This window comes from Macrotis lagotis, chromosome 2 (assembly GCF_037893015.1).
Source record: "Macrotis lagotis isolate mMagLag1 chromosome 2, bilby.v1.9.chrom.fasta, whole genome shotgun sequence".
In the NCBI taxonomy this organism is placed as follows: Eukaryota; Metazoa; Chordata; class Mammalia; order Peramelemorphia; family Peramelidae; genus Macrotis; species Macrotis lagotis.
Window position 1 is genome coordinate 230,322,938 of NC_133659.1, and position 14,054 is coordinate 230,336,991.

General features: G+C 36.1%; 1 protein-coding gene across 8 annotated transcripts in view; it reads right to left on the reverse strand.

The window, feature by feature from the left end:
- GAS7 (growth arrest specific 7) overlaps nucleotides 1-14,054 on the reverse strand; it is a 271,230-nt gene that overhangs the window by 12,851 nt on the left and 244,325 nt on the right. For all 8 annotated transcript variants that reach the window (XM_074225105.1, XM_074225106.1, XM_074225112.1 and 5 more), the window contains 3 exons: nucleotides 12,787-12,902; nucleotides 12,234-12,308; nucleotides 5,040-5,118 (listed from right to left, as the gene is read on the reverse strand). In XM_074225105.1, the coding sequence (XP_074081206.1) occupies nucleotides 5,040-5,118; nucleotides 12,234-12,308; nucleotides 12,787-12,902 (270 nt within the window). The remainder of the gene's footprint in view (nucleotides 1-5,039; nucleotides 5,119-12,233; nucleotides 12,309-12,786; nucleotides 12,903-14,054) is intronic.

A 14,054-nucleotide genomic window follows, 5' to 3' on the forward strand; every position in this document is an offset into this window, starting at 1 on the left:
TGGCAAAAAAAATGGAAATTAAGGGGACACCCATCAATTGGGGAATAACTAAACAAGTTGTGGTATATTAATGTGATGAAGTAAGAAATGAATGGGTAGACTTCAGAAAAACTTGGAAAGACTTATATGACTGATGAAGTGAACAGAAGCAGGAGAATATTGTTTACATTAACTGCAACATTGTGTGTTGATCAACTATGATAGACTTAGCTCTTCTTAGTAGTACACTCATCAAAGACAATCCTAAGTGACTTGTGATGGCAAATAGTATGAACATTCAGAGATAGAACTATGGAGTCTGAATGCAGACTGAAACATACCAGTTTAAATTTTTAAAATTTGTTTTATGCTTTATATTTTTTCCTTTTGTTCTAATTCTTCTTTCCCAACATGACTAATATGGAAATGTGCTTAGTATGGTTATTCATGTATAACCTATATCGGATTACTCACTGTGAAAGGAAGAGGAGAGAGAAGAGAGGGAGGGGAAAAAAAGGGTGGAATTCAAAATAGTACAAAAAAAAGAATTTTGAAAACTATCTTTGCATGTACCTAAGAAAATAAATAAATGAATTTATTTATTTTTTTTAGGTTTTTGCAAGGCAAATGGGGTTAAGTGGCTTGCCCAAGGCCACACAGCTAGGTAATTATTAAGTGTCTGAGAACGGATTTGAACCCAGGTACTCCTGACTCCAGGGCTGGTGCTTTATCCACTATGCCACCTAGCCGCCCCTAAATGAATTTATTTTTAAAAAACAGTATAAAAAGGGAATGTACTTGTCTACTGTCTTAACAATCCATCAGAAAGACTTTAACATGAAGAGCAATGGGAAGGGAGAAAGCTCTTCAGGTATGTCTACCAAATTAGGCACCATGGAGAGCAAATGTAATGTAGGAAGAGTGCCCAGAAATTCATGAGAGAAAAGATCCAAGCAAGGAGCCAGAAATACATACAATGACATCATATGTCAGTATGAATCAGTCACCACCCAATTGCCTGAAACTCTACATGCTTTATTTTTTTCTCTGAACAGAACATGATCTTTAAGCAGATTCAAGCTATAGAAAGCTATATGAATCTAGGATTCATAGCTGTAGATCTAAGCCTAGATCATTTGGGCAAGCATTTAATTGAAAGCTTTTAGAATATGAAGCAAGGAACACATCAAGCTCTGGAATTCTAAAGAAAAAAATATAGTGTCCCAGTTTGGGGAAGAGAAGACCTAAAATTGTTGGGACTAGGGATTGTGAGTGGGCTGATAGTGGAAATGGTAGGAGAGAAGACATTATATTTGATGACTTAAAGAGTTGTTAGGTCCTGTTTGACCTCAGAAAGAGAAGAATTAGGAACAATGATAGAAAAATGTTAAAGAAGTCCATTTTAGCATTATACAAGAAAAAGATTTCCTAACAATTGGAGTGATCTGAGAAAGAAAGAGATAATGACTTCCTCCAAAGGACTTCAAGTACAGGCTAGATGCTAGCTCATGTGGGATATTGTAAAGTTAACTGAAATATAAAGTACCAAATCTGCATTAGAGTCAAAAACTTTCAGATTCTAAGGAAATCTCAACATGAGTTTGTTTGTTTTTATTTTTGTAAGACAGTGAGGTTAAGTGACTTTCCCAAGGTCACACAGTCAGGCAATTATATCTGAGGTAGGATTTGAACTCAGGTCCTCCTGTCTCCAGGGCTAGTGCTCTATCCACTGTACCACCTAGCTGCCCCACCAACATGAGTTTGAAAGTGATTTCTATTTAGTCCTAAGAAAGAAAACCAGAATTATGATAAACGATGATTAATAACAACTGAAGTGTAGGGCAAGACAATATTGCAGCCATATCACATTGTTTGTATATCTTTAAATCTTTTATTTTTTCTATTAACAAACTGAAAGCATTGAGAATTAATGATTTATGCATTCCTATTAACACAATTTATATCTCTATTGAAAAAATTCAAATACTAGATCATGAGTTAAAACTATATTGGGAGGGGGAGCTAGGTGACGCAGGGGATGGAGCACTGGCCTTGGAGACAGGAGTACATGACTTCAAATTTGGCCTCAGACATTTAATAATTACTTAGCTGTGTGGCCTCTGACACTTAATAATTACCTAGCTGGGTGACCTTGGGCAAGTCTTTTGCCTTGCAAAAACCAAAATAAAAACCCCCCACTATATTGGGGTGTTTTCATTTCCTTAAAAATCTTTTTCTATATGATATTGTTACTTTAGTTTGAAAAACAAAAGTAATGTCTAGGACTAACTAGTGACAACCTTTCCTTTTAATAAAAATTACATTTTTATGGAAAAACATAATTGACTTCAAGTATGTTCTTCCTATTCATCATAGTTATTCATATTTTGAGTTGGCCTATTTTAAGGGCTCATATTAACAGGCACCACTGAATCAGTTTCTAAACAGAGGGTCTTATTTTTATCTATGAACTCATCAGAATAATTTTTTAACAAATCCATAATTCAAAGAAATGCTAAATTTCACTTGTGAAATAGTGAAAATAAAGATGTATTTATTTTCTTTACCAAGTTCATGGACCCTTTGAAATCTTTCCAAAAATACTATTCTACAGAATTTTTTTAAATAAAGTCACAACAACATAGTATCTTAGGGTTGTCAGAGAAAATTCTGTCTGGATCTTTCCTTTGCCCTAAAATATGATATTTTTTCCATAACTTGTTCTATCTCCATTATTAGAATAAAACCTCTTTTCAGGCCATGGACTATGTCATTTCCTCTTTTAGACTGATATTCTAGCACAGGGTATGGTAAGTGCTTAAGTCCTTTCAATTTGTTTCATTTCATTAAATATTTGTTAAATATTGGTTGGGGTAGTTAGGTGGTACAGTCGGTAATACTCAGGCCCTGGAGTCAGGAGGACCTGAGTTCAAATCTGCCCTCAATCAATAATTGCTTTGTAGTATTATCTTGGATAAGTCATTGAACCCCATTGTCTTACCAACCCCCTCCCCCCAAACAAAGCAAATTGACACCAGGTTAATGCAGCTTGTGAGAAGTAAACTCTCCAATGCTGATTCTCTTCTGATTGGAATGTAATGCAGCAAGGAGTCTCCATTCATATATTTTTACTTACTAGAGTTAATGAGTTCCCTCTTTAAAATAAAAACCCTACATGGAAGATTGGTATAGATCAGAGACTTAGAGATAGAAGAGAATTTAGAATTATCTAACCCAACCCCTCCTCATTTTAGAGATAAGAAGATTGAGGTCCAACATGGTTGACCTTCTCAATCTCACCAACAACAGGTGGTAAATTTCAGTGGCAAAATTTGGAACAAGGACCTCTGACAACACAGTCAGTATTCTTTCCATTGTAGCACAGCTGTTTTCCTTATAGACTACAAGTCATTTACATAACATTAATTATTCTGAGCTCAGAAACACTTCCCTCCAGTAGTAAGACTCAGCTGGTTTGTATCAATTCAGTAGAACCAATACCTAATTTTATGTTGAGTTTGGTGAACTGGTTGTTAAAATGGTATTTATTATCAGCGTTCTCTAAAAGGTGGGTGCCTGGGAAGCCACCTAATGTGGAAATCACAAATTTATATTCCTTATTCTTTTTTTAAAAAGGTTTTTGCAAGGCAGTGGGGTTAAGTGGCTTGCCCAAGGTCACACAGCTAGGTAATTATTAAATGTCTGAGGCCGGATTTGAACTCAGGTCCTCCTGACTCCAGGGCTGGTGCTCTATGTACTGCACCACCTAGCTGCCCCTCCTGATTCTTTTTTAATGTTCACCTGTGCAACAGTTTTCTAAGTGCCTATAGTAATGTTCATTCTGTCCATAGGTTAAAAAAATGATGGAACTATATTCATAATATTTATTTATTCATTTCTTAGAACTCATTATACCTTTGATGAAATAATACATTTTAATTCCCTTGTTTTTGTTACTTTGGTAAACAATCCTATAAGATAAAGAGAAAAAGCACCAAACAACCAGGAGGATACAAACTGTCATTTGTTTTTACTTTGTGTTATGTCCCAAATTCCCCCAAGATATTATGAGTGTGCTGGTGTTCCCTGAACGATGAAACCAATAGGAAGACGGGACACAATGAAACAATAGAAATATAGATTCTAAGGGTTATCTTATCATTCATTTTGGAAGCCGTGGAAGTAGAAGGAAAAAAAGAGAATGGGTAGAATGCATTTCGGTTCTGCATATGTTCCAACATTGGCTACTGTAGTCATGTGGCTGTTTTCACTCCATAAGGATATATTTGCTTACTGTGAGTAATATAACATAATTTAGTTTTATTGTTCTCTTTTAATATTCAATGCATGAAATATTAAACTATCTTTTGGCATACCTTTTTCTATACTGAAAATGGTTATTAGGGCAGTGTTTAATTTATTTGAATCCTACCATTGCTTCCCTCCTATTACCTACCTGAGCTTAGTCTGAATCTTGATATTTTAACAAAAGACTAGCAAGGTGGAAAATTTAATAGCTGTGAGTAACACAGGTTACAGAAAAGTGCCAAAGTGGTGGAGGTGGACTGAAGGAGCTTCGTATAGCCAGAAAGCAGCATGATGGAAGTAGGCACCTGAGGAGTTGTGCCTAGAAAATCTTAAATGAGCTCTGTCCATTTGTCCTATAGGAAACATGTGGAAGGATGCCATAAATGACCTAGATAATATAATGTAATTGTATCATAGACCTCTCATAGAAAATAAACCTGAAAGACACCATAAGAGATAATTTAGTGAGCTCAAAGAAATATCAGAGTCTATAACCCAGGTATCCTTGACTCTAAATTCAAGGCTCTTTCTTACAATTTATCAATTGAAAATATTCCCTTAGGGAAAATGCCATTCTGGGTACATCTAATGCCTGATCTATCCTATGAAAAAGTGGGAACTACTAAAGAAACCTTTAAATATTAAAGGGATGTTACAACCTCATATTTTGGATTATGGGAAGGCAGAAGAACCTTTTGTTACTCATTGAGATGTATGTATCTGACATAATGGATTGTGGAGAGGAAGGTTACCTTGGAAGAGAACTTGAGATGGACTTCAGCCTCATCAGCTAGACTTTTCTTAACTTGGGCCCAGGCTTCTCCTAGAGAACTGTAAAAAATAAACGAACAGATGAATAATGTTTCGGCCTGGAAGATAAATTTTCATGTCCCCCATAAGGGCTAAGGCTAATAATAGAGGTGCAAGAGGAGAAGGTTTGGAAAGCAATGACACAGAGGCCAGGTAAGCTATAAAAATCAAGAGTACAGTAAATATACCAATCCTAGAGGGCAGAGAAAATGTCCAAAGATTTACTTAAATAGCCAGTGTCTAGGGGAGGTGTAAAGGGGCTGAAGGAAAAGAATAAGGAACATAATCAAATTTGCAGGCAAATGAGGAAGTGCTCAGGAACTCCAATAGGACAGGGAGGAGGGCAATAAAAGAAAATGGCAGCAGTGAGGACCATTTTTTTATCCTCAGGTGGCTTGCAATTGTTTTCCTCCAAAGAGAACTAATATAGGGTAAACATAGAATCCATGTTTTGTTTAGAGCCATTTTACCAAAAAAAAATTCAATTTCATTGTTTTATAGTTAACACTTGGTGGGGGTACTTTTTGGTTTTTGATTTGGAGGGAGGGAATGTTGATTTCTTTCTTTTATTAAACCAAATTCATTGCTTATTATTTACTAGATTCAATTCTAAGTGACTTTTTGACCATTTTGAAAAATCAGATTTATCCTCAAAGAATGAATACCAGGAACCACTAATGATTTAAAAGATCATGTTTCAAATACTTGTAGTAGGGGGAAATCACTAAACAATAACTCTAGAAATGTGAGATTGAACCTACAGAATGACTGAATTATGTATGCAACTGCTTTCATCATTATCATCATCATCATCATCATCATCATCATCATCATCAGCAAAGCCCTTTTCAAATATAATCTCATTTTATTCTCAAGACAGCCTTGCAATTTAGTCTAAGAAAGGCTAAGTAACTTGTACAGGGTCACGTAGCTGGTAAGTGTCTAACTTTGAATTTTAACTCATCTTCTTGATCCACCTAGCTGTCTGAACAAGGTGCATTAGTAGGGGTTAAGAAAACTCTGTTGTCTTACTTTTTAGTGACATCTCAACAATAGAAAGAAGAGGATCAGGTGCTTCTAATCCTTAGCTCTGAACACTTAATTACCACATAAAACATTTGACAAGGACATATGGCGCAAATCATTCTTTTAAGGGGACTGGTTAGGCCTAGACCTTTTGACTGTGATATAATTGCTAAGTGCATTTCAGAGTATATGTAGTTATGATTGCAGCTAAGCGCATCATGAAGAGAGGAATTTTTTATTCACTGCTAAGTGGTGGTAGGAGTTCATACAAAAAGATTCCCTGAGACAACTTATTCTCTTTTCACTCTTTGGTGTTAGGGTAGAAGGAAAACCCTTAAGCAGATAGAAGAGGGACCTCAGGTCCTCAAACTGAAAAGATGAGGGTTTTTTGGTAGCAACTCCTACTTCTACTTAGCAATGAAGATTATTTCTCCATTAGGTGATTCCATCTCTTTACCACATGGTTAACAGGCCAAAAAATGTCACAGCAATGAATACTCTGAAACTCACAGGAGAATACATCATCCATAAGGGCTAAGCTTGGCCAGTCTCCTGTTATACTATCACACTAAGCTTCTCCTGACTCCTTCAGAAGCTTCATTATCTCTTTTAGAGCATATTTCATTTAGCAAGATGTAGTTTGTTATTCATTTTCAAAGAGAACTAATGACATCATGAGGTGATGTCTCGATTTAGGCAAGAGACTAGAGTTGAATGTCATCAGTTTCACTCTCTTTTTGAGTCACTGAAGTCCAGTAGCAAGACAAAAGTCAGGACAACTGGAGATGGTTCAGGATATAACAGATGATCTTGGCCTCTTTGATGCTAAGCTCTAAGTGCTCCACAGTACCACTGGAACAAAATGTTCTCATCTGTCCATTCTGCCTGAGGGTAAGGCTTCACATGCTTGAGGTAGCATCCCCCTAACTCAGTGACAGTTGAGACCTACCCAGTACCCTCAACCTGGTTTAGTCCATCTGCAGAGATGGTATTACTAGGATGGGGCTGCTGTACATTCTGGAGTCACAGATGAGAGTTGGGTGACAAGTAGATAACAAAGGCAGTAACCAACCCTGCAAAGGACCTGGCAAGTCTAAACAAACACCCTATATGGTATTTACTAAATGATATGTTTGTATTTTATCAAAATATATATTTAATGGCCATATCTTTTATTTGAAATAGCTAGCTTTTGGAAGTTACATATGGTAAACAAATCATGTTGAAATAGTTCATTAATATTTTACTTAGCATTTCTCTTCTTATTTGTTTTCTATTTTGCATCACCATTTATAAACAATGAGTATCATTGGTTTCACAAGTGAAACCCTCACTGCCTTACTCCATGCTTCCTAGATCTCTTTTTCTTAAATTGAATTCATAAAATTGTATTGAACATTAAGTTGATTTAACTCATATCTGACAAGCGAAGAACAGTCTAACTATGTATGGAAAACCTCACTGAAGAATAATGGAATTTCAGAGTTAGAAGACACCTCAGAGATCATCTAATCTATACTCAAATTAGAATTCCATTTACAATATCTCTCCCAAATGGTCATTCAGGTATTGTTTAAGGCTATTATTGAAGGGATAACATACTACATTGCCACGTAGATGATTTTACTTTTTCAAAGCTTTCCTTTTGAAGAAGTTGGGTTTCTCCCCCTCACATAATCAAGCAGAAGTTTGTCCTTCATTAATAACAAACATTTTACTATCAGTTATAATATAATTTATTTCATTCTTTTTGAGGCTTTTGTGTAACCTACAAGTCTTTGTTCTATCTTGTATGTTCTTTCTGAGCTATGTTTTCTTGTAAAACTGATCCCAATCCCAATTTGGGGAACAACATAAAGAAAAGATAACATTGGTTATATTAAAGTTTCTAAAGGGCTCTGTATAAGAAAAACCAATAGTTAGAATGGGAAGGAAAGATATGGCCTGAGGGTGAAACAAATATTTACAATAAAATCTCTGTTAAAAAACAACAACCTGATATCTAAGATTTATAGGGAATTTGAGGAAGTCTACAAGATTAAGAAATATTCCCCCAAAGTAGGCAAAAACTGAACAGTTTTCAAAAGGAGGAATACAAACTATTAACAATGTCAGCTAAATCTCTCTGAACCTCTATTTCCTCATCCATAAAATGATTAGAGATTAGGGATCTCCAAAGAACCTTATGATTATAAATCTTTTGACTATCAACTGAAGAAGATATCTAATAACCAGAGAAATACACATTAAAACAAATTTATGTATAACAAATTATCAAAACTTTAGGGAAATTCAAGGTTGTTATGGTTCTTGGAAAATATATTCCGCTGCTGGTGGAATGATGATTTGGTTCAAATGTTTTGAAAAATAATTTGTAACAATGCAAGAAAAATTACAAAACTATTCATAATTTTTGACCCAACAATCCCACTATTTAGGGAAATTATTGACAGTAAGAAAAGACCTATCTGTTCAAAAATATTCAAGGCAGCATTATTATTATTAAAAGAATGCTGGACATGGAGTCACAAAGACATAAACTTATTAGCTGTGTGACTGAGAAAGTCACCTCACCTCTGCTGTCTCAATTTCTTTATTTTCCACTCATTTTTGTGGGGATAATAATTATAACACCCGTTTTTTCAGGTTGCTCTGAGATAGTATTTGTAAAGGGTTCTGCAAATCTTACACCATAAAAATACTAGATATACCTGTTATTGATATCCATCATCATCATTCATCATCTGCAACATCCCCCAAAACAGGGGAGGAAAATAAAAATTATCCCAACAAGGCTTGGCTTGACTGCTTTTTTGGGCAGAGAGGGGGCTAACTTAGCTTCTTTTGGAACCTAAAAGTTGTATGTTTTCCCCCATCTCAGAAAGAGATTGGAATGGGAGGGTAGAGTTTCCATACTCCTACACTCTCCCCCTGAAGAATTTAAAAATCTGGGGTTGGTGGTGGTGGTGGTGGGGAGAATGGTAATTACTAAATTTGATTAGGAATAGTGCCACATAGACTCTTTAGCATAAGAAACTAGAGAATGCATGCAGAAAGAATATGCAGAACATTTTCAGTCATCAGAGAGCTAGCCTCGGTTGGGGACTCTAGATTTGCCAAGCTCACATCAGTAGATTTGCTTGGGATGGCAAATATTAAATTGGGGAGAAGAATATAAGACAGGAATTTCAGAACACCATATCAAAAATTACAGAACAGCTGGACTTCTTGAATGAACCAATCAGACATATGAACAAGGCTTAGATATCACAATCAAAAGCATTTTAACTAGGCATTAAAATTTCCTTGATCAGTACTGGAGGATCAAAGGCCATTGCATGAATTTAAATGATACCAAACAAGGGGTATGCATGTTCAGATTTTTTAGGACTCTTTGTTATACTCTAAGGGGCTAGAATAACATTGACAAGATGGTTTGTAATCAGGAATGAAGGAGTCTGTTAGCTTAGACCCCATCTACAGCATCCCAATCTCTGGTAAGAATTGAGGGAGACTGATGTATACTTTTGAAAAATGAATTAAAATGATTGTCATACATGCCAGCAAGGAGGATCCTATAATTGTATTGTCTTTCTCTGAGGGTGGAACAAATAATCATCTTTCTTTTATTAACATGTCCTGTGAAATCTAATTTACATAGAGATATTATTTTGCAAAAGCAGCTCAGGTTTCAACAGTTACCACTTCTCAAGACACTACAGAGTCTTAGGTTCCAGAACTGCTTTTAGGAATAGACAAAGTCAAAATTTCAAATGTCTGAAAAACAGTGCAACTACTCAGCCTGAGTGAAAGCATAGGAGAGAGAGAGAGAGAGAGAGAGAGAGAGAGAGAGAGAGAGAGAGCAGAAGCATGTGTATTTCTGTAGGTCATGGCAGCACATGCTTATTTGTGGAATGGGATGCTCATGTTGGAAGCATATGTTGTACTCACTAGCAGAACTGAGAGTACTTGGAAATAGCCCAGTTAGAAGAGGTAAAAGGAGCTAAAAGGCTTTTGGGGGCTGGTGGCTATAATTTGTGGGTATGGTTAGGGGAGTCCCATTCCTTTATTTGCCAGTGACCACAGTGATTCTCCAAACTGTCCAGACATGATCATCTTCTTGGGCAGTGCTTGATGAATTGGAGGGTGGAGGTGGAAAAGGGAAGGAAATCTCTTTTGAATAACCAGAGGGAGAAAAAAAATCAGGAAAGGCAAGTCTTGAATAATACAATCAACCTGCAGGTTTGATGGAAAACCATTTTAGAGGATGCTGCTTATTTAAATATTTGGACTAAGTATTCATTTGAAGACATTTAATTGGAAATCCCTGTCTTACTGAAGGAATTAAGCAGATAACAATAGAAAACAGAATTTTATAATGATTAAAGCTTTTCAAAAACTGAAAGACTAAATCATGAAATAGTGAGCTCACTCTCCCTTAAAGTGTTCAAATAGAATGTTTGGGGTTCCTTTTGGATCTGACCTTTGGTTATATCTTTGGTATTTTAAAAAACCTCAGTGAGGAAACACTGCCAGTTCAGATGTGGATCTGCAATTTACCCTTAGAAAGTTGCTTGAGTACTGAGACATTAAGAGACTTGCTCTATCTTATACAAACAGTACATCAGGGTAGTAGTACTTGAACCCAGGTCTTTCTGATTTTGAGGTGCTTTTTCTGGTAATACATCTCCTTCTGATGACTTCTTATAAGATTGAAAATAAGAATGTGAGATACAGTTATGTGGTGCAGTAGATAGAGAACCTGCTCTGGATTTAGGAAAAAAATAAAAAATATATTAAAAAAATAAAAAATTAAAAAAAAATAAAAGTTCCTAACCTAAGATTTTGTGATCAAGGAGTTGATCAGATTAAACCTTCTTCCCATAATCACAAGGCTGAGTGCTCCCCGCTTTGGAATTGGCTATCATGTGAATGACAAGCTGATAATATCATTAGGAGAAATGGATAGAAGTTAGAGAAAGGCAGAAAAACTTTCTAACTTGTGAGGGGTCTTTCCCTTACTCTTTTTTTTTAGGTTTTTTGCAAGGCAATGGGGTTAAGTGGCTTGCCCAAGGCCACACAGCCAGGTGATTACTAAGTGTCTGAGGCTGGATTTGAACTCAGGTACTCCTGACTCCAGGGCCAGTGCTCTATCCACTGTACTACCTAGCCACCCCAAATGACGTATTTTGAGGGATATGAGAGTCACTAAATTTTATAGGAACAAAATCTGGTATGGTTTTGAGTAAAACACTCTGTGATACTGAATAGGGGATATAGAAATACTTTCAATCGTAACCAGCTTTTGCTCACAGAAAGGGAAGTTTTTATAAGTACTTGGGCTAATGCCCAGCTTTTCCAGATGGAAATACCATGCTGTCCTGCCAGCCATAAGAAAGTGACTCTGCAGGAGGACCTCTGTCTCATGATCTTGGAGGTGTTAGATATGGAATCTGGGGTCCACAGAAGAACAACATTTATAAATCTCAAGTCATAGGCCTCTTTAGTAGTCTGGTGAAGTCTATGGACTCCTCAAAATCGTTTCTGAAATATATGAAATAAGATACATAACATTGCAAAGGAAACTAATTATAATGAGATATGTTGAAATGAAACAACATATTCACAGAGAATAGGTTTAAAATTCTTGATCAAGATTTCAAATGTTTTTTTCTTGCTTTGTCAATCTTTCTTTTCTAAAAAAACTCATTTATTTAAGACAATGGGGTTAAGTGACTTGCTCAAGGTCACACAGCTAGGCAATTATTAAGTGTCTGAGGTCGCATTTGAACTCAGATCCTCCTGACTCCAGGGCCAGTGCTCTATCCATTGCACCACCTAGCTGCCCCCTTGCCTTATCAATGTTACTGATAAAATAAGAACCCAAAACCTCGATAGTTAGTCTGGCAAAAGAAAGGTTCCCCAGGATTCCTAACAAGTCGAATTTATAAATGAAACAAGAGCTGAAGATGACATATGGATATTTCTTCAAGCATTTCACATTTGTACAAATAGCAGGAAGACAGACAAAAAGGAAAGTTGAAAACCTCCTTAATCTCCTCTTTCTACCTCCCAACCACCATCACCCTCCTCTCCTCCCCAAAACTTACCCTTCTTCCTGAGCTGCCAAGGAATTCTGAGAGAGCTTAGCTAAATTCTTGGCATATTCTTCTTCAATCTTAATTCTGCAAAGACATGAATCTCAATGAATCATCTCTCCAACATGGAAGTTTCTTCAAAGATTCTACAGTCCAAAAGGATATGTCAATTTTTCTGATTCTCTTTCTTCCCTATCCCCTGACAGAAAGTAATCTAATATAGGTTATACATGTATATAATCATGCTAAACATAAATCCAGATTAGTAAAAAACATAATTTTTTTAACTGGAAGGGATATTAGAAATCAAGTATTTAACCTTCCTCATTTAACAGATGAGGATATTTGAGGTCCAGAGAAATTAAGTTAAATACTAAAAGTCACACAAATAGTGAATGGAAAAACCAGAATCCAAACCCAAGCCCTCTAATTCCAGAATGCTATGAACTTCCCTGCCTCTCTATTATCAGTAGAGGCACTGGTCCATTTCTTTAATGGCCACTCCCTTTAGGCTAATGGACATAAAATTAATATAGCTATGTGACCCCCCTGGAACAATGGTTACCTTTCTCTAATGAATTCTGACATTTCCTTCTGCATCTGTTTCCCTTTCAGTTGCTTCTGAAGAAGAATTTCAAACCCAGCCACAGTGCCATTGCCTTGGGGATCTTTCTTATCAGCCTAGAAAGTAAAAAGATGGAGTAAGAAGAGCTCCAGGTTAAGAGAAATCCTGGAGGATCACAATTTTGTTAGTACTTAGCTGGAAGATGGGACATGAAGGTGAGAGTTCTATGAGGAAATGCTAAAGACATCCTGATGACCTGGCAGATGGAACAGCTTGATCTACAGGGCTCTTACTTTCCTTAGTTCATAACTTGCTCAACTCATTTTCTAAGACATAAGAAAATTTTCAACAGTGGCAAACTCTTCTACCAGCTCCCACACTAAGTAACTTCTCTTTCTTTGAGATTTATACCACCTCAAGTGCAAAAGAAGGTAGCTTAGCCTTACCAGATCTAAAATTAAAGCATCAGTCATCAAAACTGTTTGGTATTGGCTAAGAAATAGAGTGGTGGATCAGTGGAATAGACTAGGTGCAATAGCAGGAAATGATTATAGTAATCTGCTATTTGATAAACCCAAAGAGTTAAGCCATTGGGATAAAAACTCTTCAATAACTTTTGGGAAAATTGGAAGTTAGTATGGAAGAAACTTGGATTAGACCAACACATCACACCCTATACCAAGATAAGATCCAAATGGACATAGGATTTAGACATAAAGAAACAATATTATAAGCAAACTAGAAGATCAAGGAATAGTGTACCTGTCAGATCTATGGAAAGGGAAGCAGTTTATGACCAAGGAAGAGATGGAGAACATCATTAAAAACCAAACTGGATAATTTTGATTACATTAAATTAAAAAGCTTTTGTATAGATAAAAACCATTGTAACAAGATCAAAAGAAATGCAGTAAATTGGGAAAAAAATTTTACAACTAGTATTTCTGGCAAAGGACTCATTTCTAAAATATACAGAGAACTGGGTCAGATTTTTTTTTAAAAAAAAGCCATTCCCCAATTAACAAATGGTCAAAGGATATGCAAAGGTAGTTTACAGATGAAGAAATCAAAGTTATCCATGGTCATATGAAAAATTGCTCTAAATCATTACTTATTAGAGAAATGCAAATTAAAGTATCTCTGAAATACCATCTCACACCTCTAAGACTGGCCAATATGACCAGAAAGGACAATGATCAATTTTGGAAGGGATGTGGGAAATCTGGGACATTAATACATTGTTGGTGGAGGATGACCTTGTCCAACTT